The 24,375-nt window shown below is 51.0% G+C and overlaps 3 protein-coding genes across 4 annotated transcripts in view; 2 read left to right on the top strand and 1 right to left on the bottom strand.

Moving 5' to 3' along the window:
- The window catches only part of WDR62 (WD repeat domain 62), a 29,115-nt gene extending 17,235 nt beyond the window's left edge, over positions 1 to 11,880 (top strand). The window contains exons 17-30 of the mRNA XM_087727938.1: positions 850 to 961; positions 1,312 to 1,375; positions 2,100 to 2,222; positions 2,320 to 2,453; positions 3,739 to 3,791; positions 4,322 to 4,525; positions 6,020 to 6,165; positions 6,511 to 6,635; positions 8,024 to 8,146; positions 8,867 to 8,993; positions 9,083 to 9,251; positions 9,938 to 10,004; positions 10,275 to 10,360; positions 11,225 to 11,880. Coding sequence (XP_087584064.1) covers positions 850 to 961; positions 1,312 to 1,375; positions 2,100 to 2,222; positions 2,320 to 2,453; positions 3,739 to 3,791; positions 4,322 to 4,525; positions 6,020 to 6,165; positions 6,511 to 6,635; positions 8,024 to 8,146; positions 8,867 to 8,993; positions 9,083 to 9,251; positions 9,938 to 10,004; positions 10,275 to 10,360; positions 11,225 to 11,491 — 1,800 coding nt within the window. The 3' untranslated portion in view covers positions 11,492 to 11,880. The remainder of the gene's footprint in view (positions 1 to 849; positions 962 to 1,311; positions 1,376 to 2,099; positions 2,223 to 2,319; positions 2,454 to 3,738; positions 3,792 to 4,321; positions 4,526 to 6,019; positions 6,166 to 6,510; positions 6,636 to 8,023; positions 8,147 to 8,866; positions 8,994 to 9,082; positions 9,252 to 9,937; positions 10,005 to 10,274; positions 10,361 to 11,224) is intronic.
- Positions 11,881 to 14,058: 2,178 nt separating this feature from the next.
- On the top strand, positions 14,059 to 17,365 carry OVOL3 (ovo like zinc finger 3). Its single transcript, XM_087727939.1, has 5 exons — positions 14,059 to 14,369; positions 15,016 to 15,177; positions 16,291 to 16,464; positions 16,957 to 17,244; positions 17,346 to 17,365. The coding sequence occupies exons 1-5, from the start codon at positions 14,267 to 14,269 to the stop codon at positions 17,363 to 17,365; spliced, it is 747 nt and encodes a 248-aa protein (XP_087584065.1). The 5' UTR covers positions 14,059 to 14,266.
- Positions 17,168 to 22,982, bottom strand: POLR2I (RNA polymerase II subunit I). 2 transcript variants are annotated; one of them, XM_087727422.1, is made up of 6 exons: positions 22,851 to 22,982; positions 22,614 to 22,668; positions 19,947 to 20,020; positions 19,697 to 19,771; positions 19,088 to 19,139; positions 17,168 to 17,461 (listed from the first exon to the last, which is right to left on the bottom strand). In XM_087727422.1, the coding sequence occupies exons 1-6, from the start codon at positions 22,907 to 22,909 to the stop codon at positions 17,384 to 17,386; spliced, it is 393 nt and encodes a 130-aa protein (XP_087583548.1). In that variant the 5' UTR covers positions 22,910 to 22,982; the 3' UTR covers positions 17,168 to 17,383. The 2 variants fall into 2 exon arrangements, with proteins under 2 accessions (XP_087583548.1, XP_087583549.1); XM_087727423.1 differs by lacking the exon at positions 17,168 to 17,461 and adding an exon at positions 17,467 to 17,668.
- Positions 22,983 to 24,375: the final 1,393 nt, after the last annotated feature.

The raw sequence follows: 24,375 nt of genomic DNA on the forward strand, positions 1-24,375 counted from the left end.
ATAGATAGATAAAAAAGAGAGAGAAGAGAGAGAGAGAAGATGGATGGATGGATGAGATAGACAGACAGATGATATATATATATATATATATATATAGATAGATAGATAGATAGATAGATAGATAGATAGATAAAGAGAGAGATAGGAGAAAGAGAGAAGATTGATGGATGCGATAGGGCAGTGGTTCCCAAACTTGGCAACTTTAAGACTTGTGGACTTCAACTCCCAGAATCCCCCAGCCGGCATGGTGAAGCTGAGCCATTGACTGAGATGGAGGGGGCTACAGAAATGAACAAATAACCAAAGAAATTTGGGCTTGGGGGCAAAAGATGAAAAAAAGGGCAGGTTTACCTCATCGGAGTCCAGCAGCGGTGGCAACATGCTGGAAAAGCAAGGAGGGAGAAAGTTACACGCAGAGATGACAATAAAACTCTAGAAATTCTAGGTTTATGGCATGGATTAAATCCCTTCGACTGAACGATCTAATTTCATGGAAGTTTTTTCTTGCCATGCTCCAAAAAACCCCAAATATGAAGACCCCTGAGTTTCTTCTAAGCTTTTTGGCTAAAATGCGGGAATTGATATGCAGGACCAGCCCTTGGACCAGAGGTTCCCAAACTTGGCAACTTTAAGACTGGTGGACTTCAACTCCCAGAATTCTCCAGCCAGCTCTGCTGGCTGGAGAATTCTGGGAGTTGAAGTCCACCAGGCTTAAAGTTGCCAAGTTTGGGAAACCACTGGGATAGGGGTAAGTAGGTAGGTAGGTAGAGAGAGAGGCTGAGTGAGTGAGAGATTGAGTAATTTGCAGAGAAGTGACCGGTTGATGTCTGGTTTCTGATCCTTCTGTAGGTCCAGTTTGATCCTTCCGGGACATTCCTGGCTACTAGTTGCTCAGATAAAAGCATTTCCATCATCGAGTTCCGCTCTGGGGAATGTGTGGCCAAAATGTTTGGGCACTCAGGTTGGTTCCCCAGTCTTTGATATTCTGAATTTCTCTGATTTTTCTCTCAAACCCTTGGCTTGCTTCCTCTTAAGCGTATCAACTTGCATGCCATATATTCCCAAAAATCTCCTCCTCCTCCTCCTCCTCCTCCTCCTCCTCCTCCTCCTCCTCCTCCTCCTCCTCCTCCTCCTCCTCCTCCTCCTCCTCCTCCTCCTCCTCCAGCAGAGACCTGTGCTGGCTGATCTAATGCTTTGCACATGTTCAGAGGTCCGTCCTGTGAAGCGGAGCGACACAGGTGATACCCAGAGGACCTTCGTTTAAACCGGTCGAGGGGAACAGCGAAATAATTCCCTCCTTCCACATTGCAGAAGTCGTCACGGGGATGAAATTCACCTTCGACTGCAAACATCTGATCACCGTCTCGGGAGACAGGTGGGCAGCCGGGTTCTCTGCAAGGGACACCTTCGGCTTCAAGGCCTGTGAGAGTCCAAACTCACCCAGAAAGGACAGTGGGAGAAGTTAATGCCCACGTAACACCTATCCTCCGCGAGCTGCACTGGCTGCCTATTGGTCTCCGGATGCGCTTCAAGGCGCTAGTCGTCACTTATAAAGCCCTTCATGGTATTGGACCTGGGTACTTGAGAGACCGCCTGCTGCCAATCACCTCCACTAGACCGATTAGATCCCACAGATTAGGCCTCCTCCGAATTCCATCCACCGGCCAATGCCGACTGGCTACCACCCGGAGGAGGGCCTTCTCTGTGGCTGCTCCGGCCCTCTGGAACGAGCTCCCCGTGGAGATTCGAACCCTCACCACCCTCCAGGCCTTCCGCAAAGCCCTTAAAACCTGGCTGTTCCGACAGGCCTGGAGCTAAGGAGCTGTTGCCCCCTGTCTCGAATGGTATGGTTGTTGACTTGGATGGTGAGCCGCCCTGAGTCCCCTTGGGGAAAAGGGCGGCATAGAAATATAATCAATTCAGTGGGGGTGGGGGTGGCCATTTTTGAGGGACAACAACCTCTGGATGAGGCCGCCTGTGCGGTGGGGCCGGTTCAGATCCCGGCTGGAAAGGGCAGCGTGAGGGGCCCCACACCGGCAGGCCCCCCCCCCTCTATTTTGCTCTTGAGCCTCTTGATGATTTCTGCTCTTCTTCTGCAGTTGCATCTTCGTGTGGCGCCTGAGCCACGCAATTACCGCTTGCATGAAGCAGCACTTGAGGGAACTGGAGCAGATCCAGGAGCAGCAGGAGGTCGGGGACTCTGCGTGGCCTCCCCGGGTCAGGTACCGGACCAGCCCCGCGTCCCGAGTTCAGGAGAAAGGCAGAAGCTCTCCCCCCCGGCGGTGTAAAGAAGGGCGTGTTTTGAACCTTCCTTTCCAGGGTGGAAATGTTTGAGAGGATCTCCCGCCGGGACTTGGTTGATTCTGACCTGGAGGAGGAGGAGGAGGAGGAGGAGGAGGAAGAGGAGGAAGAAATAGCTCTGCAGACGCCAGTTAAAGATGACCTTGATCCAGGTACGCCTCGGGACAAGACACGCCCGGCGTGATCGGAGTTTTGTTTTATCTGCTTTGTCATTTTATATCTGATGATTGTAACGCTTGTTCATGTTTTATCATCCTGTAAGCTGCCCAGAGAGAGGGGCAGCCGATAAATTTAATAACAACAACAACAACAACAACCTGTAACACCATCCACATATTCCTCTCCCAGGTCCTTGGAAAGGACTCGATAGGGAGGCATAGATGCCAAACCCAGCCATAATAAACCATCATCATTTATTATTGTTAGGACTTATTAGTCCCCTACAAACCTCCTTGCTTGGAACTGCCTGTATACTCAGAGGCAACAGGAACACTATTTTTAGTAGAGATTGTGTGGCGTGGCACAGGGTCTCTCGTGTGAGCAGGGTGGGGATGGACTAGAACAGTGTTTCTCAACCTTGGCAACTTGAAGATGTCTGGACTTCAACTCCCAGAATTCCCCAGCCAGCATTCGCTGGCTGGGGAATTCTGGGAATTGAAGTCCAGACATCTTCAAGTTGCCAAGGTTGAGAAACACTGTCCTAACCACTGCTGGGGAATTCTGGGAGTTGAAGTCCGGACATCTTCAAGTTGCCAAGGTTGAGAAACACTGGACTAGAAGACCTCCGAGGTCTCTCCCAACTCTGTCATCCTGTCATGGTCGCTACCTATAAAGCCCTACATGGCATCGGACCTGGGTACCTGAGAGACCGCCTCCTGCCGATTACCTCTCTCAGACCAATTAGATCGCACAGGTTGGGTCTCCTCCGGATTCCATCCGCCAGCCAATGTCGGCTGGCGACTCCCCGGGGGAGGGCCTTCTCTGTTGCAGCTCCAGCCCTCTGGAACGATCTCCCCGTGGAGATCCGGACCCTCACTACCCTCCCGGCCTTCCGCAAAGCCACCAAGTCCTGGCTGCTCCAGCAGGCTGGGGGGGGCTGAGAAGCATCTACCTCCACGGAAATTGTGAATGTTGGTTTTGTTTTTAATATGTTTTCTTTGTCTCATTCCCCCCTTTCCCTTGTCTTTTGTGAGCCGCCCGGAGTCCTCCGGGAGTGGGCGGCATACAAGACAAATAAATAAATAATAATAATAAATAAATTTCTTTTAATAACTTTCTCTTTTTGGGGGAGTGGTAAAAAATCCAACCCCCTCATTATTACACAGTTTCTTAGAGCCTTATTGTTTGATTACTAGATCCCTCAAGGGGGATTCCCTGAACAGGCTGTATACTTTCACTGTCCATCCGTCTGTCCTCATGCGGCTCTTCTCTCCGCAGCTCCCGTCTGTCTCCTCTCCAATGGCAAGCTGCCCATGTGGGCAAAGAGACTGGTAGGTCGCAGGGGATTGTCGAGCTGCCCCATAGAGAGCAAGGAGGTTTGGGGAGATGGAAGAGAGCACAGCTACTAGTACAGGTAGTCCTCGACTTACGTCCACAGTTGGGCCGAGAATTGGGACGAGTCGGGTCACAACTTTTTTTTGCCATGGTTGCTAAGCGAATCATGCCCCAAATTTTGATCACGTGGCCATTAGCACGCTGGGACGCTTATAAGTGTGAAAACAATCTTCGGTCGCTTTTTTCAGTGCTATTGACGGTCGCTAAACGAATGGTTGTAAGTCGAGGACTTCCTGTAAGAACGAGCGATGTGCTGCTTGGCTCCGCTGGGCCCCATCCCATTCAGCTGCCCTTCACCCACCTGGCCCTGCAGGTGTTTGGGACTGGCAGGCACGGAGGTCTCGCCCATCCGGAGGGCCCCTGCTGGGGGAAATCTGCCCTCCACCGATGCAGATGGTTGCTGGGGGGTTTTTCTCCTGACTCCCCCCCCCCCCTCTCCGGGCATCTCCCTCTGTCTCCTTCCCAGCTGGGCGAAGCAGACCATTCGGAGAGCGGCGCCTTTCACTCCAGGGTGAGCTACCAGCCCCAGGGCCGTTGGGCCGAGCGGGCGGACAAGGAACCCATCAAAACCATCCTGGAAGCCGACTTGAGCTACTTCACCCCGATTCAGAACCGCAGCACGGCCGAGGCGGACCTGGCGCAGTGGAGTCTGGACCGGCTGGTCATGGAGGTGCTTCTCGGCGGGAGAAGGTGGGAGGGGGCGATTGGTCTGATTGGCTGAGTAACACCAGCCCCACCCCACCCACCCCCATTCACTTGAGAAAGCAGCCGATCCCTCTTAACGTGGTTCGGAAGGCCCATTTACCCCGTTTCCCTGAACATACGACCTGGCCTTCTTTTCTTTTAACCCCTGAAAAAATGGCTTATTTTTGGGGGGGAGTCTAATTACTGACACCTCGCGGCAGTGGCACCGATGTGCCGCAGCCATAATGCAATGTGCAACCCCCCCCCAGCGTGCATGCGCACATGACAAGCGCAACCCCCCATTTTTTTCATGTTTTTTTCCACCCTCCCCAGGCTCCAGAGGCTTTATAGGAGCCTTGGGAGGGTGAAAACAGCTTCCCCCCTCCCCCGGAAGTCCTCTGGAGGCTTCAGGAGCTTCCCTGAAGCCTCCGGAGGGCAAAAAACCCAGCCCTACAGGCAAACCAGAACTTCTGGAATTTTGCTTGTAAGGCCGGTTTAAGCCCTCCGGAGCCTTCAGAGCCCTAAAGTGACTTCCAGTTTGTCTGTTGGGTTGTGTTTCATTGTCCGAAGCCTTCAGGGAAGACCCCTGAAGGCTCCACAGGGCTTAAACCAGCCCTAAGTCCGTTCCTGAACTTTCAGTATGACCGGAGGGCTTGTCAGGTGCGACTTCATTTAATAATCAGGAAAGGAAACCACTCAACTCCATTTGTTTGAAATCAAGTGTACTTTTACTAATTACAAACGAATAGTAGCAAAGCTAAGCTGAATCTGGTTAATTGGGCGCGAAAGCAAAGAATATCATGTATAATTCAATCCCCTCCCCTTGGCATCCCCAGTCCATAGTCCAATTATAATGCACCCAACTGTCAGGTGGGAGATAACTTCAAAAAAACATCACCAGGACGGAATGCCGGACAGTTAACCTTAGCGGGAAACTCCCTTCCTCCACATGCGCAATGAGATGGTCAGGCCAGCGTCTAGAATCTTCCTCCAGCACATGATTCCCTTCCCAAATACCATGCCCCCCCCTCCCTGTTTCAATGGCAGCCGAAGCAGCAGCAAAGCAGAGGCTGACAGGACTGGTTTTTTTGCGCTCCGGAGACTTCAGGGAATCCCATAAAGCCTTCGGAGGGCCTCCGGGGGGGGGGGTGCTGTTTTCACCCTCCCCAGGCTCCTGTAAAGCCTCTGGAGCCTTGGGAGGGTGAAAAATGGCTTTAAAAAAGGCTGAATTCAGCTCTGGCCAGCTGACAGGGCAGCGCCTCGCGTGCCCTGACAGATGGCTCCACGTGTCCCCTGTGGTCATAAGTGTGAGAAGCGGTCGTAAGCCCCTTTTTTCAGTGCCGCCGTAACTTTGGTCACTAAACAAACTGTTGTTAAGTCGAGGGCCGCCTGTATCCATCTCTGAGCCCTCCTAATCGCGAAGGGCTGAGAAGGGGCGAAGGAAAGGAGAGGGAGAGAACGTTTTCGCTTCGCCACGCAGGCTGAGATTTCTCCCGGCAACATAACCGAAGACTTCAAGCAACCGGATCTGTCTTCTTCTGACAAGGACACCCCGCAGGAGCTGGAGAACAGCGGGACCAACCTCTACATCTCCCAAGCAGACAGTAGCTCTTCCTTCGGAGAGAGGTTGGTTTTCTGCAGACTCTTAAGTTCTCCAAGGCGGCCCACTCGACTCAAGTCACGAGGCTTGGTCCTTCGGCTCAACGGTCTCCCCACCTTGGCAACTTTAAGCCTGGAGGACTTCAACTCCCAGAATTCCCCAGCCAGCTTTCCTTCGAAGTTGCCAAGGTGGGAGGCCACTGCTGTTGTGTTCTGGAGCCTGGGAAGAGCACAGACCCTGGGGCAGGTGGTCTATGCTGAGTCTCCCCTCTCAGGTTTTTCAGGACGCCTGGATGGGTGGACAGGTGGTGGGTGGACAGTGGACAGATCCACTGTTAAGAAAGATCTGGCCATTATTTCTCTCTCTCTTAGAAGGTCAGTCCATCAGCCTCTGTTTGAGGAGGAAGCCTCAAGCCTCAGAGACAAGGCTCCTGAGATCACCCTCTCTGGGCCTCCTTTGGATGCTGAGCTCCCTGTTTCCGGGCACCAGCACAAAGGTAAGATCCCTGGAAGGGACCTCACAGATTCCTCCCCAGCCTGGTATTGCACCAATAGCAGTTAGACTTATATACCGCTTCATAGGGCTTTCAGCCCTCTCTAAGCGGTTTACAGAGTCAGCATATCGCCCCCAACAACAATCAGGGTCCTCATTTCACCTACCTCGGAAGGATGGAAGGCTGAGTCAACCCTGAGCCGGTGAGATTAGAACCGCTGAACTGCAGATAACAGTCAGCTGAAGTGGCCTGCAGTACTGCACCCCTAACCACTGCACCATCTCGGCTCCTTTCGTGGCACGGCTGGCCGCTGGTCCGAGAACCCCTGTAATGTCCCACCCAGCTCCAAAGAGCAGCCCGGTGCCTCCCAGGTGTGAACCTCAACTCCCACAATCCCCTTAGCCATTGCTGAGGACTCTGGGAGCTGGCCCACCTTTCTGGAGGACGTCAGGTTGGGGAAGGCGACGTGAAGGGCAGCCGTGGAAGTGGAACCGTGTTTCCTGTGCCAGTGATGGATTTACACCAAGCCTCTCTCGGTCGTGTCTGCTCAGAAAAACTGGGAGGAAGAAGAGGGGAGCTTGGGGGGCTCAGTTGCCATCCGTCCCCAAAAGGGTGAGGGAAAAGGAAAGGAAGAGAGAAGGGCCAGCATACAGTCCACCTTGATTCAGGGATACAGGTGGTCCTTGACGTACGAGATTTCATTTAGTGACGGTTCAAAATCACAACATTGAAAAAAAGGGGGCTTACGGCCGTTTTTCACACTTTGCCACTGTTGAAGCCTCCCTGGGGGTCACGTGATCAAAATTCTTGGCAACCGACCCGTATTTATGATGGCTGCAGTGTCCTGGGTCAGGCGATCCCCTTTCGCGGCGTTCTTACAAGCCAAGGCTTTGGGGAAGCCAGATTCACTGAACGGCCTTGCGTCTAACTTAACAACTGCAGCGATTCTGTTGAGAACCGTGGCAAAGAACAGTTGTACAATGGGACAAAACTCACTTAAGCCGAGGTGGCGCAGTGGTTAAATGCAGCACTGCAGGCTACTTCAGCTGACTGCAGTTCTGCAGTTCGGCTGTTCAAATCTCACCGGCTCAGGGTTGACTCAGCCTTCCATCCTTCCGAGGTGGGTGAAATGAGGACCCGGATTGTTGTTGGGGGCGATATGCTGACTCTGTAAACCGCTTAGAGAGGGCTGAAAGCCCTATGAAGCGGTAGATAAGTCTAATTGCTATTGCTACTTAATGAATGTCTCACTTAGCCACATAAATTCTGGACTCCTTTGTGGTCATAAGTCAAGGACTGCCTGTATCAAGGAAGAGTGCTTGAAAGGGGGGCTAGAAACCTCCCTCCCCTCCCCAAGCACCTGAGCCTTCCCTTTGTTTTCCGCTCTGCAGAGGCCGAGGGGGGCGCCAACCTGGAGGAGAACTTCTCCCAGAACGGGTCGCTGCCCCAGACGCCGGAGCAGGAAAGATACCTCAAGAATCACTTTGAAACCCTGGCCGGTAGCCCCCTTGAAGGTAACATAGAGCCGGCCTCCGCCAGGCGCGGGAAACCAGGAGCCGGGATGGAGTTCCAAAGCACCAGGAGTTTATTTCAGGCTACCTGTACACAGGAATCTGATCTACGTAGGGTCACGGCTGGTAATTGGTAGCGGTTTAAAGATTCTAGACCAGTGTTTCTCAACCTTGGCAACTTGAAGATGTCTGGACTTCAACTCCCAGAATTCCCCAGCAGTGGTTAGGACAGTGTTTCTCAACCTTGGCAACTTGAAGATGTCCGGACTTCAACTCCCAGAATTCCCCAGCCAGCATTCACTGGCTGGGGAATTCTGGGAGTTGAAGTCCGGACATCTTCAAGTTGCCAAGGTTGAGAAACACTGGCCTAAGGCTTTAAATTGGATGTTCCTGGACATTTCGTTACTCAATGAATCAGCAAACCCCATTCCCTTCTAGCACTGATGATGTTGCCTAGTAGGGTAATGAAACATCTGCAGAAAAACAAGCAAGGTCAGAGAGTGCCCCTCCCCCTTGCCCTCCTCCTCCTCCTCCTCCTCCCTCTGCAATCCTCCCTCCCTTCTATCCCTGATGAGGTTCCCTAGTTAGGTCATGAAACATTTCCAAGAAGACCAGCAAGCTCAGGGGAGCACCAAGGACCCCCCACAAATCAGCCCCTGAGCTCCAAATATTGTCTTCTCTTGTCCCTCGGACAAATTCTCTGCCCTTCCTGTTTGTGTCCAGAAAGATTTGACGGTTGTATCAGAGATCGACAGCCGTTCGAAGACAGTGAGGACGGGGAGAGCCCACTCCTGAATCCTCGCCTGAGCATCTCCGCCAGGTTTCTCTCTCGCGCGCAGAAGAACTGCAGGTTAGCTGCTGCTGGTCACGTGGCCCCCTCCGTTTGCGGGGAAGCTTCGCCTGAAAACTTGCTCTGAGACGGCTTCTCTTCCCACACAGATTTGCGGCTGCCTTTCTCCCAAGAGTCTGTCCACTGGCTCAGGCAGCCACTGCCGAACGCCTCTCGGAGGAGTCCTTACCACTCAGCGACTTCACCAACTCCAAGGCAAGTTTGAGCGGTGCAAATCTTTTTAACCCACAAAATCACTGTGCAGCAATTAGACGGGCGGCCTGTATGAATGGAGCATGAATGGAGCATGAAATCTGCGGAGGCTCCCAGTCGTTCAGGTCCCGGTTTCCCCAGAGAGAACCGAGAGGGAAGCGGACTCTCTCGGCTTTTCCTCGAAGACGTTTCGCTTCTCATCCAAGATGCCAAAGAACAGAAGAAGCTTCTTGGTTGAGAAGCGAAACACCTGCAAGGAAAAAACAGAGAAAGTCCTCGGGGGGGGGGGGGGGGAAGCACCTTTGGGACAATGGAGCATGACGTTGCTGGCATTCCCTCGATTAATTCCTCAAACTCCCAAGTTAAACGTGTCACAGTGTTTCCCCGAAAATAAGACCTAACGGAAAGTAAGGCCTAATGAGTTCTTTCGGGAGCAAAAATTAATATAAGACCCGGTCTTTTTTTCAAGGGAAACACAGGTATTGGTGTTGGAAAAATTCTAGCTCTGTCTAAGACAGTGTTTCTCAACCTTGGCCACTTGAAGATGTCCGGACTTCAACTCCCAGAATTCCCCAGCCAGCATTCGCTGGCTGGGGAATTCTGAGAGTTGAAGTCCGGACATCTTCAAGTGGCCAAGGTTGAGAAACACTGTCCTAACCACTGCTGGGGAATTCTGGGAGTTGAAGTCCGGACATCTTCAAGTTGCCAAGGTTGAGAAACACTGATCTAACCTCTGGAATAATGATTTTTAGAAACCTCCCCCAGAAATCCAGCCGGAGCTGAAAGGAAGCCTCGATGCCAAAACCGCCGGTGTTTCAGGTAAGAATGTTGACCAAACAAGCAGATAGGTAGCTGGAGCATCTCTCCTTTCCTTTTCTCGGGATAAAACGGGCTTGATAACCGTCCCTCGCAGATGCCCTGGAAAGGAACAGCCAGCCGACACGATCAGTTGGAGCTGTTGACCTGTCCCCCTTGGAAAGAACGCAGCCGGGTGGCATTCCAGTCGGCTGGATTTTTGTCTCTTTCTTTCTTCTCCAAAGAGAGAAATGCTTGTTGTTGTTATTAGTATTTTTTCCTCTCTCTTCTCAGAAATTCAGGGTCTCGTCAGAAGTTTTGAGGGGAGCCTGCAGACCCTACACCTCAAATTTCAAGAGACTTTGCAACTGTACGATAAGGTAAGGGTGGGTGCGTTTTACAAAAAGGAAGAAAGATGGGGTTTTACGTGGATGGATGTGCTGGGTTCCTAATGGGCTTTGCGCTACATCAGAGGTGTCCAACCTTGGTCCCTTTAAGACTTGTGGATTTAAAACTCCCAGAATTCCCCAGTGCTGGCTGGGGAATTCTGGGAGTTGAAGTCCACAAGTCTGAAAGGGACCAAGGTTGGACATTTCTGTGTTATATTCTAAAATACTACTTTTATCATCCCTGGCACTAAGGTGTGATCAAACAATTAAATCATGGCAGCACATGTTGAAAAAAGTAGAGCTTTTTTTAACCTCACGGCCATCTTGACCACACCCTCCTTCTCTCCCCACCTCTGTCCCTTTGGGGTTGTCTTTATTTTAACGCCACTGCGGTGAGAGAGGCAAGGAAGTCCTTGCTTCGCCTGGGGATAGACAGCTGGCCGTGCCAGAAACCCTTGTAATGTTCCCGTGGTTCGCCCATGAGGCCAATGTTGAGAAAAGACAGGAGACAACCTTTCTCGGGATGGAGCGACGACCCAGATTGGGGATCTGGTAGCCCCTTTTATTGAGATAGGACAAAGGCAGGAGGAGCAATAGCATGTGGGTAAAGACAGCCTGTAAAAGTACAATTTCTAATCTACTGCTCAGTCTATATATGGTCAAATCCTGGGCGTCATTGGTAGGGCACATCTCAGGATGTTATGTTATGCACTATCAGGATGTTATGGAGTTTTAGGAGTTTGTTTTCTCCTGTGTGGTTCAGCGTGGCTCTGCATGCCCTGGTATGAACTAGGCCATGGAGGACACACACCTGCACAAGGAACTATATTACAACAAACCCTTCCAATGTTTCAGGTGTTGTCTTGCACCGGCGGGACCGAGGAGGAGTTCGCCCACGTCCAGCACAGGCTTTCTAGCACCTTCTGCTGGATGAAGAGCGAGCTGGCGACCAGAGACTGCCCGGATAAGGCCGACGTCGCCGTCGCCACCGACCCCTCGTCCTTCTGGCCGATCTGCCTCCAGGAAGGCGAGGCCCACGCGCTGCTGAAGCATTACTCTGACTCTCTCCTGAACGTGGTTCAGAAGAAGCTGGAGGAGGCCCGGAAAACCAGCCTGCCTTGAAAGGGCTCCGTCCCTTCCTTTCCGCACCTTTGTGGCGCACGGATGTCCGTTTCGGGGTGACTCCTGAGGAGCTGAGCCTCCAACATGAGCACCGATTCACCTGTTGCCTTTTCAGCACTTTGTTCGCATCCATAGGAAGAGTTCAAAGGTTTGCCCAGTAAACGCTGGCAATTTGAACGCCTCCTTTTTTGACAAAAATAATGTTTTTAGAAGACCGAGGAAAGACAAATAAAATTCAAAAGGGTCGTCTTGAAATTCTCCTATGGTGCTGTTTGAAACTCGGGCTGCAGCACGGCTTTGTAATGTTTTTAGGAAGGTTTTAAATATAATAAAGTATTTTTTGGATTCGAAAGAGAGGTTCAGACTGAATTTGTCATGCGTGAACCTCCAGGAGAAAAACTTCCAGAGAGGTGTTTTCCTGTTTCAAACGAGTTTTGGGGACACTTGCAACTGCCATAAATATGAATCTTCTGAACTTTGATGGTGTGGCCACGGGAATGCCACGATGGTCATGTCTGTGAGAAATGGTCATTTCTTCAGGGCCGTTATAAGCTTTTGAACGGTCGCTATACGAACCGTGGTAACTCAAGGACAACCTGCACTTCATCTATTTTCGATCCGGCTTGCAGGTAAATGTTTCCCCAAAATCTCTAGTCCAGTGTTTCCCAACCTTGGCAACTTGAAGATGTCCGGACTTCAACTCCCAGAATTCCCCAGCCAGCATTCGCTGGCTGGGGAATTCTGGGAGTTGAAGTCCGGACATCTTCAAGTTGCCAAGGTTGGGAAACACTGGACTAGTCAATGAAACCGTTGCTCAAGCTGCAGATGAGCCGTTTCCAGGGTTAGCTTTGTTAATCAAAAGAAGAAGAAGAAAGGGCGCGCCCATTAAAATCACACCGCTCCGAAAGCCGACCACGGAAACAGGTTTATTCAAATCGGAGCATTCAGCGAGACATGGAAATCTGGAGCTGTTTGGAGAGAGAGAGAGAGAGACCTGCTTGCTTTTGAGTGCAAAGCGGCAGGAAGAAAAATCTCGGGGACACGACAAGGTCCCCCCAAATAACGACTCAACAACCCAGAGATCCACTGGGTTAATATAGGCCCCCAAACTTGGCAAGGTTAAGACTTGTGGACTTAAACTCCCAGAATTCCACAAGTCTTAACGTTGCCGAGTTTGAAGACTTCCGATTGATCCAGTCCAGGGATCCCAATGTGATTTGCAAGCAAAATTTGGCTTCGGTTTCCCCCCCCCGATGGGTTTGGCCTAAATCAACTTTTCTTCCCGGCCCCGTAGAAGAGAGAGAGAGTGTGTAGCTAGGCTCAGCTAGATGATCTTTGAGGGATAGGGTCCTTCTTGCATCCTTGGCTGGGGAATTCTGGGAATTAAAGTCCACACGTCTTAAAGAGCCAAGGTGGCGCAGTGGTTAAATGCAGCACTGCAGGCCACTTCAGCTGACTGCTAGTTCTGCAGTTCGGCGGTTCAAATCTCACCGGCTCAGGGTTGACTCAGCCTTCCATCCTTCCGAGGTGGGTGAAATGAGGACCCGGATTGTTGTTGGGGGGCGATATGCTGACTCTGTAAACCGCTTAGAGAGGGCTGGAAGCCCTATGAAGCGGTAGATAAGTCCAACTGCTATTGCTAAAGTTGCTGATTGACAAAGGCTGGTGATGCAAAGATTGCAGCGTTGCACACTGAATTCTATGTTCTGTGCTTAACTCACATTTTGTATGGCTTATATTATCAAATGTTCTGTCTTTGAGGCTTCTCCTTGTCCAGCCTATCCTACCTCGTAGGGATGTTGTGTTGTTGGGGGGGGGTGGAAGGCTTAGCTGACCTTTTCATGTTCCGATTTGGTCACTGCTTTTGAAATGACTTTCCTGTCGCGGAGGCAGCCGGAGGGACGGATAAACTGACCTTAACTCTGCACTCCGGAGTTAAACTGCAAGATTTGCATAGATTGAATGCAAGCAGTTGTAGGTCTGTAATTAGAAGCACCCAATATGTAAAACAGATGCCATGTGATGTCCTCTCAACCCCCCTCACCCCCAATTTAGATGCAAATTGTCAGGATATGAAGAGTTGCTCTTTTAAATAGCCCATCCACAGAATCATTCCTGCTCATCGGAACTGGGTTGAGATTTTGGACTTTGCTGGATGATAGCCAGACCGTCACATCTGGAGTTCCTTCCTATTCTTGTTGGGAGCTGGGGTAGCGGTTAGAGGCAGGAATTGGGGGGGGGGGGGTGTCTGTGCCTTGGAGAGAAAAAAGCAACGGTTTGCATTTTTAAATTTTTATTGGGGTTTATTGGTAACGCCGGCTCTTCAGATTGTTTGAAATGATAGGTCGGGCTTTTACTGGGAAGTTAAGTTCGAATTGTAGATTTAGCAATAGCAATAGCAGTTAGACTTATATACCGCTTCATAGGGCTTTCAGCCCTCTCTAAGCGGTTTACAGAGTCAGCATATCGCCCCCAACAACAATCCGGGTCCTCATTTTACCCACCTTGGAAGGATGGAAGGCTGAGTCAACCCTGAGCCGGTGAGATTTGAACAGCCGAACTGCAGAACTGCAGTCAGCTGAAGTAGCCTGCAGTGCTGCATTTATGATATATAGAAGGACCTCAAGGTTTAGGAACTGGGGTTTGAGCACCATCAAAGGTATCTTCTTCTTCCTGGATGTGAAGTGTCTACTTTAAGGACCTTCCATTGTTGGTCTTCACCACCTTGTTCTGCGTTGATCCTGGGAGAAACCCGAACCCAGCACCCAATCCGCTATGCCGAAGTCCTTTCTGATAAAACGTCGTAAATCGGCACAGCTAAGAACACGGAACTGGGGTGAACTCGCCGATCGGCTCCGGGGAGATTTGTACGTACCAGGTAAGTGAACCTCCACGAAGGGTGTCTTTTTCTGAGCAATGACCACGATGGTCGTATTGGCCGAGGATGATGGGAATGAGGGACTCCCGCATCTGGAGGGCGCCCAGTTGGGGAAGAACTTGCTAGCAGGGAGAGGAAGCGGTGCGAGAAGAGTTTTCCTGGCAGAGTCCTCTACAGGTTAGTCCTCGCCTTAACGGCCGTAACTGAGCCCAAAACATCCACTGCTAAGTGAGACTTCTGCCAACTGAGTTTTGCCCCATTTTATGACCTTTCTGGCCACAGTTGTTAAGTGAATCACTGCCGCTCTTAAGTGAATCAGACTTCCCCATCGACTTTGGCTTGTCAGAAGGTTGCAAAGGGGGATCAGGTGACCCCGGGACGCTGCGACCGTCATAAATGTGAGTCAGTGGCCAAGCGCCTGAATTTTCGCCTGAAGGTTGCAAAGGGGGATCAGGTGACCCTGGGGAGGGGGATCAGGTGACCCTGGGGAGGCTGCAACAGTCGTAAGGGTCAAAAACGGTCGTAAGTCCTTTTTTTCCAGCGCGGTTGTAACTTTGGCCACTAAGCAAACTCTTGTAGGTTCAGGGCCTCCTGCATTTGCAAGTCACTAAAAACGGTGTCCTTGTTGGCTCCCTCGATGTCTTAGAGACCGGAGGGGTCCCGGCCCTCGTCCACCCCCCAATTCTCAGCCTCGGCAGCAAAAGCGAGCGGGATGGAGGAGACGCCCCCCAACGCCTGGCCCAAAACCCGCTTTCTTTGCAACCACCGGCCGTGGGAAAGCATCTCCCGGGGAACAAGGTAAGGCCAGCCCAGGACGGAAAGACCCCGGGGAAACGGGATTCGGGGCCTTGGCAAATTCCGTAAGTCAAGGGGGAGACTCTCCACAGGCTGCTTGCCTGGCCTTCGCCCTGCCAATTTGGGGGGCAGCCTAGCAAGGGATTATGGGTGGGGGGAGGGCTGTTTTGACTTCGTCTTTTTTTCCCCCCCAAGTTGATTTGGGTCATTAAATTGCCTTTTGATCCTGGTTGTTGCCCAGGATGCTTTTGGTAAATGGGGAGGGGGGGACATATATATTTGGGGAGGAATAGGAAAGAGGTAAAAAGAGAAAGGAAGGAAGAAAGGGAGATGAAAAAGGGAAAAAAGAAAACAGAAGGAAGAAGAGGGTAGAAAGGAGGGAGGGAGGGGGAGGAAGGAAAAGGAAAGGGATGAAAAGGGGGGAAGAAAGGAAAGGGAAAAGAGGGGAAAAGGAAGGAAGAAGAGGGGGAAGAAGGAAGGGAGGGGGAGGAAGGAAGGAAGGAGAAAAAGGAAAGCGATGAAGAGGGAGGGAGGGAGGAAGGAAGGGGAAAAGGGAAAAGAGGAGAAAAGGAAGGAAGAAGAGGGGGAAGAAGGAAGAAGAGGGGGGAAGGAAGGAAGGAGAAAAAGGAAAGCGATGAAAAGGGAGGGAGGGAGGGAGGAAGGGGAAAAGGGAAAAGAGGAGAAAAGGAAGGAAGAAGAGGGGGAAGAAGGAAGAAGAGGGGGAAGGAAGGAAGGAGAAAAAGGAAAGCGATGAAAAGGGAGGGAGGAAGGGGAAAAGGGAAAAGAGGAGAAAAGGAAGGAAGAAGAGGGGGAAGAAGGAAGAAGAGGGGGAAGGAAGGAAGGAGAAAAAGATGAAAAGGGAGGGAGGGAGGTGAAAAGGGAAAAGGGGGGAAGAGAGAAGGAAGAAGAGGGGGAAGAAGGAAGGGAGGGAGGGGGGCCAATGGTGTGGGAAGTGGAGAGCTTCAGTCCACAGGTTCTCCATTCAAAACCCACCTTTCTCACAAACAAACCCTGATTGCCCGGATCTGTATTTTTATCAACCTGGCTTGTACTGTCCATTAGTCTCTTAGGGCAGGGACCCTTCCAGGGTCTGTATCATGCGCCACTCCTTCCCCCCTCCCTCCTTTCCCCCAACAGGTGGGCTTCCAGTGCTCCGTCTGCAGCAAAGGCTTCCCGCTCCAGCGCATGCTGAACCGCCACACCAAGAGCCACAGCGCCGTCAAGAAGCACCTGTGCCACTATTGCAGCAAAGGCTTCAACGACACCTTCGACCTCAAGAGGCACCTGAGGACGCACACAGGTGAGGGCCAGCCGGGGAGGGAAACAGATTGATCTCTGCTACGGCCGAGTCCTCCACTTACAACCATTCATTTAGCGACCGTTCCAAGGGGCAGGGCCACTAAAAGAAAAAGTGGCTTGTAACAGGTGCTCCCACGATCACAATTGGGGGCAGAATTTCCCCCGCTAAGCAAGGCACCTGTTTATCCAGCTGCGCCTGACTTCACGACCGATGGTTGTTGTTTTTTTGGCTGTGGTTGTTAAGCAAATCACTGCAGTTAAGTGGTCGTTAAGCGAATCCAGCTTCCCCCATTCACTTTCCTTGTTGGAAGGTCGCAACTGTCAGAAATACCTGCCGGTTGCGAAACCGTTCAAATTTGTGTGACTTTCGAGGAAGGTCATAAACGCGGGTCATGGGCCCCTTTTTCTGGGGGGTGGGCAACTTTGAACGGCCGCTAAACGAGTGGTCGTAAGTCGAGGACCTTTGCAAACTCCCACCCGTCGCTGCCCGCAGGCATCCGTCCATACCGCTGCTGCCTGTGCAGCAAAGGATTCACCCAGCGCTGCTCCCTGGAGTCTCACCTGAAGAAAATCCACGGCGTCCCCCAGACGTACGGCTACCGGGAACGGCGGGAAAAGCTCTTCGTGTGCGAGCAGTGCGGCTTCACCTGCGGCACCAGCGACGAGTTCTACGGGCACACGCGCCGGGGCCACTCCACCGGGCCCCACATGGGGGACGAGATCCCCAAGCCTGGAGCAGCTGCTTTTCAGGCTCCATTGCAGCTGCTGCTGTGGCCTCGAGGTGGACCTCTTGCCTCACAATCAGGAGGTTGTGAGTTCGATCCTAGGTAGAGGCAGGGTCTCCTGCTTGTGGGCAGGGGGTTGGACTAGATGACCGGCAAGGTCCCTTCCAACTCTGCTGATCTGTTAATGCAGATTACTCAAGAGAAGATGCCAAAGCAGAGACAGGGGTGCCTTTCGGTTTTATTTTTCAATAGACGCGTGAGGCTGTAGTCTTTCTGTAAAAAATAAATCATTTATTAAAGCAAAGGACAATTCAGACAGGCTGAAACGGATAAATAGCGGAGAATCGCAGCAGGGAAGTCGCCGGTGGTCCAGGAGACAGGAAGGGGCCTGGCAGGGAGCGGTCGTCCCACAAGGTTTCACTCCGTCCAACGGTGACCACAGTGGGGGGCAGTGCAGACATAGTAGAGCCGCATGGCATCCTGGGAAAGAAAGGAAGAAAGAAAGAAAGAAAGAAAGAGAAAGAAGGAAGGGAGAGAGAGAGAGAGAGAGAGAGAGAGAGAGAGAGAAAGAAAGAAAGAAAGAAAGAAAGAAAGAAAGAGAGAGAGAGAGAGAGAGAGAGAGAGAGGGAGAGGGGGGAAAGGCAGCCATGATTTTGTGATTCTGGAGGTCACTTTCTGCAGAAATGGGAAAGCCGAAAAGCCAAGGCCGCCTCCAGATCTCCAGCAGGCTCCTAAATCAGCTTTCTAACCTGGTCTTCTCTAGACGAGTTGGGGTACCATCCTCTTGCCCACAAGCGTCACGGAGGGGGTGGCTGAGGCTGAAACCCCCTGGAAGAAGGGCCTCCAAGAGCGAAACCTGAAAATTCTGCATTTCCAAATCCTGGGAAGTTTTTTTTTGTTTTTTTCACTTAGACTTATATACCGCTTCATAGGGCTTTCAGCCCTCTCTAAGCGGTTTACAGAGTCAGCATATCGCCCCCCACAGTCTGGGTCCTCATTTCAGCCACCTCGGAAGGATGGAAGGCTGAGTCAACCTTGAGCCGGTGAGATTAGAACCGCTGAACTGCAGATAACAGTCAGCTGAAGTGGCCTGCAGTACTGCACCCTAACCACTGTGCCACCTCGGCTGTAGTTTGGTCTAGTGGTTAAGATACCAGGTGACTGGGAGTTCTAGTGTCAACTTAGCGTGACAGCTGCCTGGGTGACTTTGGGCCAATCACTAGTGCAGTGTTTCTCAACCTTGGCGACTTTAAGTCCTGTGGACTTCAACTCCCAGAATTCCCCAGCCAGCTATGCTGGCTGGGGATTTCTGGGAGTTGAAGTCCACAGGACTTAAAGTCGCCAAGGTTGAGAAACACTGCACTAGGAGATGGTGAGTGCTAGTCCTGCCTCAGGCATGGATGACTCTGGGCCAATCACCAGGAGGCTGGGAATTGTAGTCCAGCCTTAGCCATGAAAGCTGGCTGGTTCCTTTTGGGCCTATTATCAGGAGATGGTGAGTTCTAGTCCTGCCTTAGGCATGAAAGCCGGCTGGGTGATTGGGCCCATCCCCCTTGCTCAGCCCAATCTATCTATCTTCTTGTTTTGGGGAGAAGAGGAGGAGGAAGGTTTGTGGATATGTGTGCCTCCTTGACCTATTTCTAAGGATAATAAAGACGGGATTGCAAGCAAGGAAACAAACACATGAACATCTCTGTTCAGAGCCCTGGCTGAGCACTTTCCACGCCTATAATATCAACTGAAAACTCGGTCAGACTCCCGGGCAGGCCGTGCTGGGCTCCAAAGGCATCCAGGTTTGTGACGGCAAGCCATCATCTCTCATGGCGATTCAGAACGACGTCATCCGAAGGCGAAACCCTCAACCACCCTCCCTAAAACTTAAAAAAGGCATCGGCTCACCTCAGCCCTGGCGCTGTGGGACTGGAAAAAGACGGCTTCTTTGTGGCCGCACCTGGAGGGCAGAGCCAGGCGTCAAACAAGGTTGGGAAAGAGGGCACAACATGGCTGGCAGAATGTGGCTGGCTCCCCAGGAGGAAGGGATGGGAATTGAATCGAGGCAGTCGGCAGCATTCTCACTTACTGTCCAGCCCCACCTGTTTCTGCTGGCGTCTCCTCTCCAGAGCCCGGCCAATTTCCAAATCTATTTTTTGTTCTACTGGAGTTTTTTTCCCCCCTTTTCCAAATTTGACCCTGTTCTGTTTCCAAATTTGACCTTGTTCTGCTTCCAAAGCTCTCTTTGTTTAAGGCTTGGGCAGAGACGGACAGAGTCCCAACCCCTTGGCCTGGTTCAGCATAAAAATCAGGATAACATTTCAAAGGAATCCCCAAAAGTCTGCTCGCTTTCAAGCTTCAAAACAGCGTTTCTCGACCTCAGTAACTTTTAAGAAGAAGTGCGGACTTCAGTTCCCCGAATTCCCCAGCCAGCCAGGTACGGTTTTAGAAGAAAGCTGTTGTTTTCTACAACATTCCTGCCTCAAAGATGTTTAAGCTAAAGCAACAAGTCCTCACTTCTGACAGGGGTGATCCTCCGTCCGGGGCAGGGTGGGATCCTGGGAGACGTCAGCAATGATCTGGGTTAATTCGCTGAAAGCAAAATAGTGGATTTACTGATTTAACCTGGGCAGTCGTCTGGTTTACAACAAACAGAACCAATCTTATCGTAGGAAATACAGGTAGTCCTTGATTTATGACCACAACCGAGCCCAAAATTTCTACTGCTAGACAAACAGTTGTTAAGTGAATTTAGGCTGACACTTACTCCACTTCGTGGGTGATCTTGTTGACGTAGATGCAGCTGTTGTCAGCTTCCTGCTGGTAGTCACAGTTCCGGCACTGGCAGAGAGGGTGGGGGGGAAGGAGGAGGAAGAGTTTCAAAAGAAGAAGAAGAAGGGTGTAAGACAGTGTTTCTCAACCTTGGCCACTTGAAGATGCCTGGACTTCAAGTCCCAGAATTCCCCAGCAGTGGTTAGGACAGTGTTTCTCAACCTTGGCCACTTGAAGATGCCTGGACTTCAAGTCCCAGAATTCCCCAGCAGTGGTTAGGACAGTGTTTCTCAACCTTGGCCACTTGAAGATGCCTGGACTTCAAGTCCCAGAATTCCCCAGCCAGCATTCGCTGGCTGGGGAATTCTGGGACTTGAAGTCCAGACATCTTCAAGTGGCCAAGGTTGAGAAACACTGGTGTAAGATGTCCCATCACCACCCAGGTGTCTCGGCCAGACGGCCAAGCAACCTCCAATGGCCGATGGTGCTTTGGAGGCCTCGTGGTCCAAACGCTTCCAAGGCGGCCCCAGCAATGGCTTCAACGCGAGAGAGCAGGCTGAACCAGAGTAGGCCTCAAGCCTGAACCAAACTCGGGTCTCATGATATTAAGCTTTAGCTGTTCATATATAGAAATTGCAAACGATTGCTTTTAGGAAGTCTGCACATAAGAGCTGCTGTAGCAAAAGTCTCTATTTTAATATATCTGCTGGCTTGACTGTAGAAGCTGTCTGAAAGGACACAATTTACTTCCTCAAATGTATGCTATGTATTATTACTTCCTGTAGGCATAATTTTACTGTAATCCAAGGGCACATCTTGGGGGGGGTGTATCCAAAATCTAGCAGGTGCTAGATTTTAAAGTAACATGATTGCACTTGTATACTGTTGCCTTTTTAATTCTAGTGTAAAAATAAGAAGCTGAATATATTGATAGATAGTAGAGATACACCGAAGGGAGGAGCAGAGGGAAAGAAGAAAGAGGGGTAGAGAGGGTGGGAGAGAGGATCGGAGGGAGGGTGAGATGGAAGGGAGGGAGTGTATTGGGAGAAAGGAGTGATAGAGGGGGAGGGGAAGTAGGAGAGGGGAATGTTGGAGGGGAGAAAGGAAAGTTGGAGGGGGGGGTGAAAGAAAGGGTGTAGGGAGGGTTGAACTAGTATATTGGGTTTGTATTTTGGGGAGTATTTTTGACAAGGATGGCTGTGTTTATTGCTCAATGTTATATGGCCCCGGTTATGCACAGTATATATGTGACTGTATGAAATGAAAATGAAAAAAATGAAAATAAAACATATTTGACAAATGCAAAATCTAGCAGGTGGCTGAGCTAAAAGCTAAGGACTATAAAAAGGAATTTCCTGGTGTCATTCGGGGTTCAGGCCTTTGTCTCTGGACCCGCGCAATAAACTATCCCTTCCCTGAAGAGCTGGCTTGCGTGTGTCCTGTTTTTTCTCTACAGCAAACGGGGAAATGAATAACTCCGTAGCAGGAGGGCAGAAGCACATGGACCCCAGGCGGGCTGGGGAATTCTGGGAGTTGAAGTCCACCCACCTTCAGCTTAATCAGCATGCAGGCTGGGGACCTCTGGGAGGGACTCTTAAAGGGGCCGAGGCTGATTGGGTAACAGTAAGAAGCTGAGTTGTTTTAAGATACTTTAGACTGTGTTTGTTAAAAAGTTATACCATGTACGGGCTCTGGGAAGTCGGGGGGGGGGGAGGGAAGGGAGGTGGGGTTTTAGGGGGAGGGGGGAAATATAATATGTGTTAGATCTTAAAGTGCATGATTGCACTTGTATACTGTGGCTTCTTAATGTAAGGGTAAGAATAGGACAAGCTGAATATATCGATAGACAATACAAATACACCGAAGGGAGGAGTAGAGCGAAAGAAGAAAGAGGGGTAGAGAGGGTGGGAGAGAGGATTGGAGGCAGGAGGGGAAGGAAGGGAGGGAGTGTATTGGGAGAGAGGAGTGTTAGAGGGGGAGGGGAAGTAGGAAGTAGAGGGGAATGTTGGAAGGAAGAATGAAAGTTGGAGGGGGGTGAAAGAGGGTGTATGGTGGGTCAAGGTGGTATATTGGGTTTGTATTTTGGGGGGTATTGTCTATAAAAACGAGGGCTGTGTTTATTATTCAATGTTATATGCCCCGGTTATGCACAGTATACATGTGATGGTATGGAATGAAATGGAAATAAACGTATTTTCACATGGAAAAAAAAAAGGGGGGGGCCGAGGCTGAGAAGGAGGGCAGGGCGAAGGGTCTCAAAGTGGGGCAAGAGAATGCTGAGACCCCCCCCCCATTTTTAGGCCCATCCCCAGAGTTTCAGGGAAGCGGGATGTCCATCTCCACTTGCCCTTCAAATGGCCTCTAACCCAGTGGTCTCCAATCTTGGCAACTTTAAGACCTGTGGACTTCAACTCCCAGAGTTCCTCAGCCAGCTTTGCTGGCTGAGGAACTCTGGGAGTTGAAGTCCACAGGTCTTAAAGTTACCAAGGTTGGAGACCACTGCTCTAACCCATCCAGCTCCTTGGGGTTGGTGAGGGTCTCCTTTAAGGAGGGACTTCAACTCCCAGAATCCCCCAGCAGGCGCCCGCGGAGCGGAGAGCATGCTGGGAGATGAAGTCCGCGCCCGCTGGCAGAGGGCAGGCCGGCCCCCCCCCCAACTTACCGCGTAGAGCAGGATCCGGTTCTCCTTGTCCTCCTTCGGGTACAGCATGTTGTTGCTGGGCGAGAGGGAGCGAGAAACGGCGGTGAGGCCTTTCGAAAAACAGGCCGGACCGCGCGATGGGGAGGGGGAGGATGGGAGATGCGGTTCAAGGCCTCGCGGAGAAGCCGGGGAGGACTACCCATGCTCCCATGCTCTCTGATGAAGCCGGGCCCCTCACCAACCCTCCCGCCCGCTCACCATTCCTGACAGAAGCGGATCCCCACGAAGCCCGGCTCGTAGGCTCCTTCCGACTCCATGGCAACCGCGCCGAGCGGTCTCCGGCGCCACTGCGCACGCGCCTGCGACGACCACGCAGGCGCATTCTGGACTCGCAGGGTCCTACGGCAGGCCGCGAGGGTCACGATCCTCCCGAAGCCGAACGTCTCAGGCGAAAGCGAGGGAAGCGGGGACCTGGAGGGGGTGACGTCACCAGGACAGTTATGTTCTCAGCGCGTTGACGTCATCTCTGTTGAAGTCCCGTCCGCGTGATGTCATTCCAGGAGTGGAGTGATCCGACCGAAGACCTCTTTGGGGGTAGCAGAGGCTGGATTTCGTCTGGGTGGGACCTGCGACTTTGCTATTGATATTAAAAGTATCTGGAGCAGTGTTTCTCAACCTTGGCCACTTGAAGTCCTGTGGACTTCAACTCCCAGAATCCCCCAGACAGCATAGCTGGCTGGGGAATTCTGGGAGTTGAAGTCCACAGGACTTCAAGTGGCCAAGGTTGAGAAACACTGATCTGGAGCATTGAAAAGTTCTGCTGCCTGATTCATCTGCAGTCATGCCTTTAAATTATCCTTTTTTATTTTCCTTTCTTTTTTCTTTCCTCCTCCCCGGAGTCCTTCGGGATTGGGCTGCATATAAATTTAATAAATAATAATAATAATAAATAATATTTAAAAAAAACTAGTTACTTCAACCCGCACGTTGAAGGAATGCTTTTTTTTTGTTTACAACTGCCAAGTCAGTGTTTCTCAACCTTGGCAACTAGATAGATAGATAGGTAGGTAGGTAGGTAGGTAGGTAGGTAGGTAGGTAGGTAGGTAGGTAGGTAGGTAGGTAGGTAGGTAGGTAGATAGATAGATAGATAGATAGATAGATAGATAGATAGATAGATAGATAGATAGATAGATAGATAGATAGATAGATAGATAGATAGATAGATAGATAGATAGATAGATAGATAGATAGATAGATAGATAGATAGATAGATAGATAGCGAATGCTGGCTGGGGAATTCTGGGAGTTGAAGTCCGGACATCTTCAAGTGGCCAAGGTTGAGAAACACTGTGCCAAGTGATCAATGGATCTGAGAAATGGGTATGTCAAGAAGTAGTTGGTTGGGAATTATGGGAGCTGAAGTCAGACTGGGGGAAGAAAGGCTGTGGTGTTTTGAGCTCCCACTCTGGAGTTTGCTTTCTGTGCAGCGGTGGAACCTCTGGTTTTATTTATTTATTTATCAAAGGCAGGTTTCATAGAATCATCGACTCTTAAGGCTGGAAGGGGCTTTGGTGGCTGGGGGATTCTGGGAGTTTGAACTCCACCAGTAAAAAATGGCCAAGGTTGGACACTCCGAACATCGTTTCTACCAGAATTATTTTTTCAACCTTAGCAACCTTTTAACACTTAACGTTGCTCAGGTTGAGAGATACCGATGTATGCAGTGCTTTTATTCCCCGTGCATCTCTTTGCTTTTCATGGGAGAGGGAATGCGGTGAAGGGT

Source organism: Thamnophis sirtalis, unplaced genomic scaffold, assembly GCF_051295495.1.
Source record: "Thamnophis sirtalis isolate CommonGarterSnake01/CBP01778 unplaced genomic scaffold, rThaSir2_p1.2 scaffold_13, whole genome shotgun sequence".
NCBI lineage: Eukaryota > Metazoa > Chordata > Lepidosauria > Squamata > Natricidae > Thamnophis > Thamnophis sirtalis.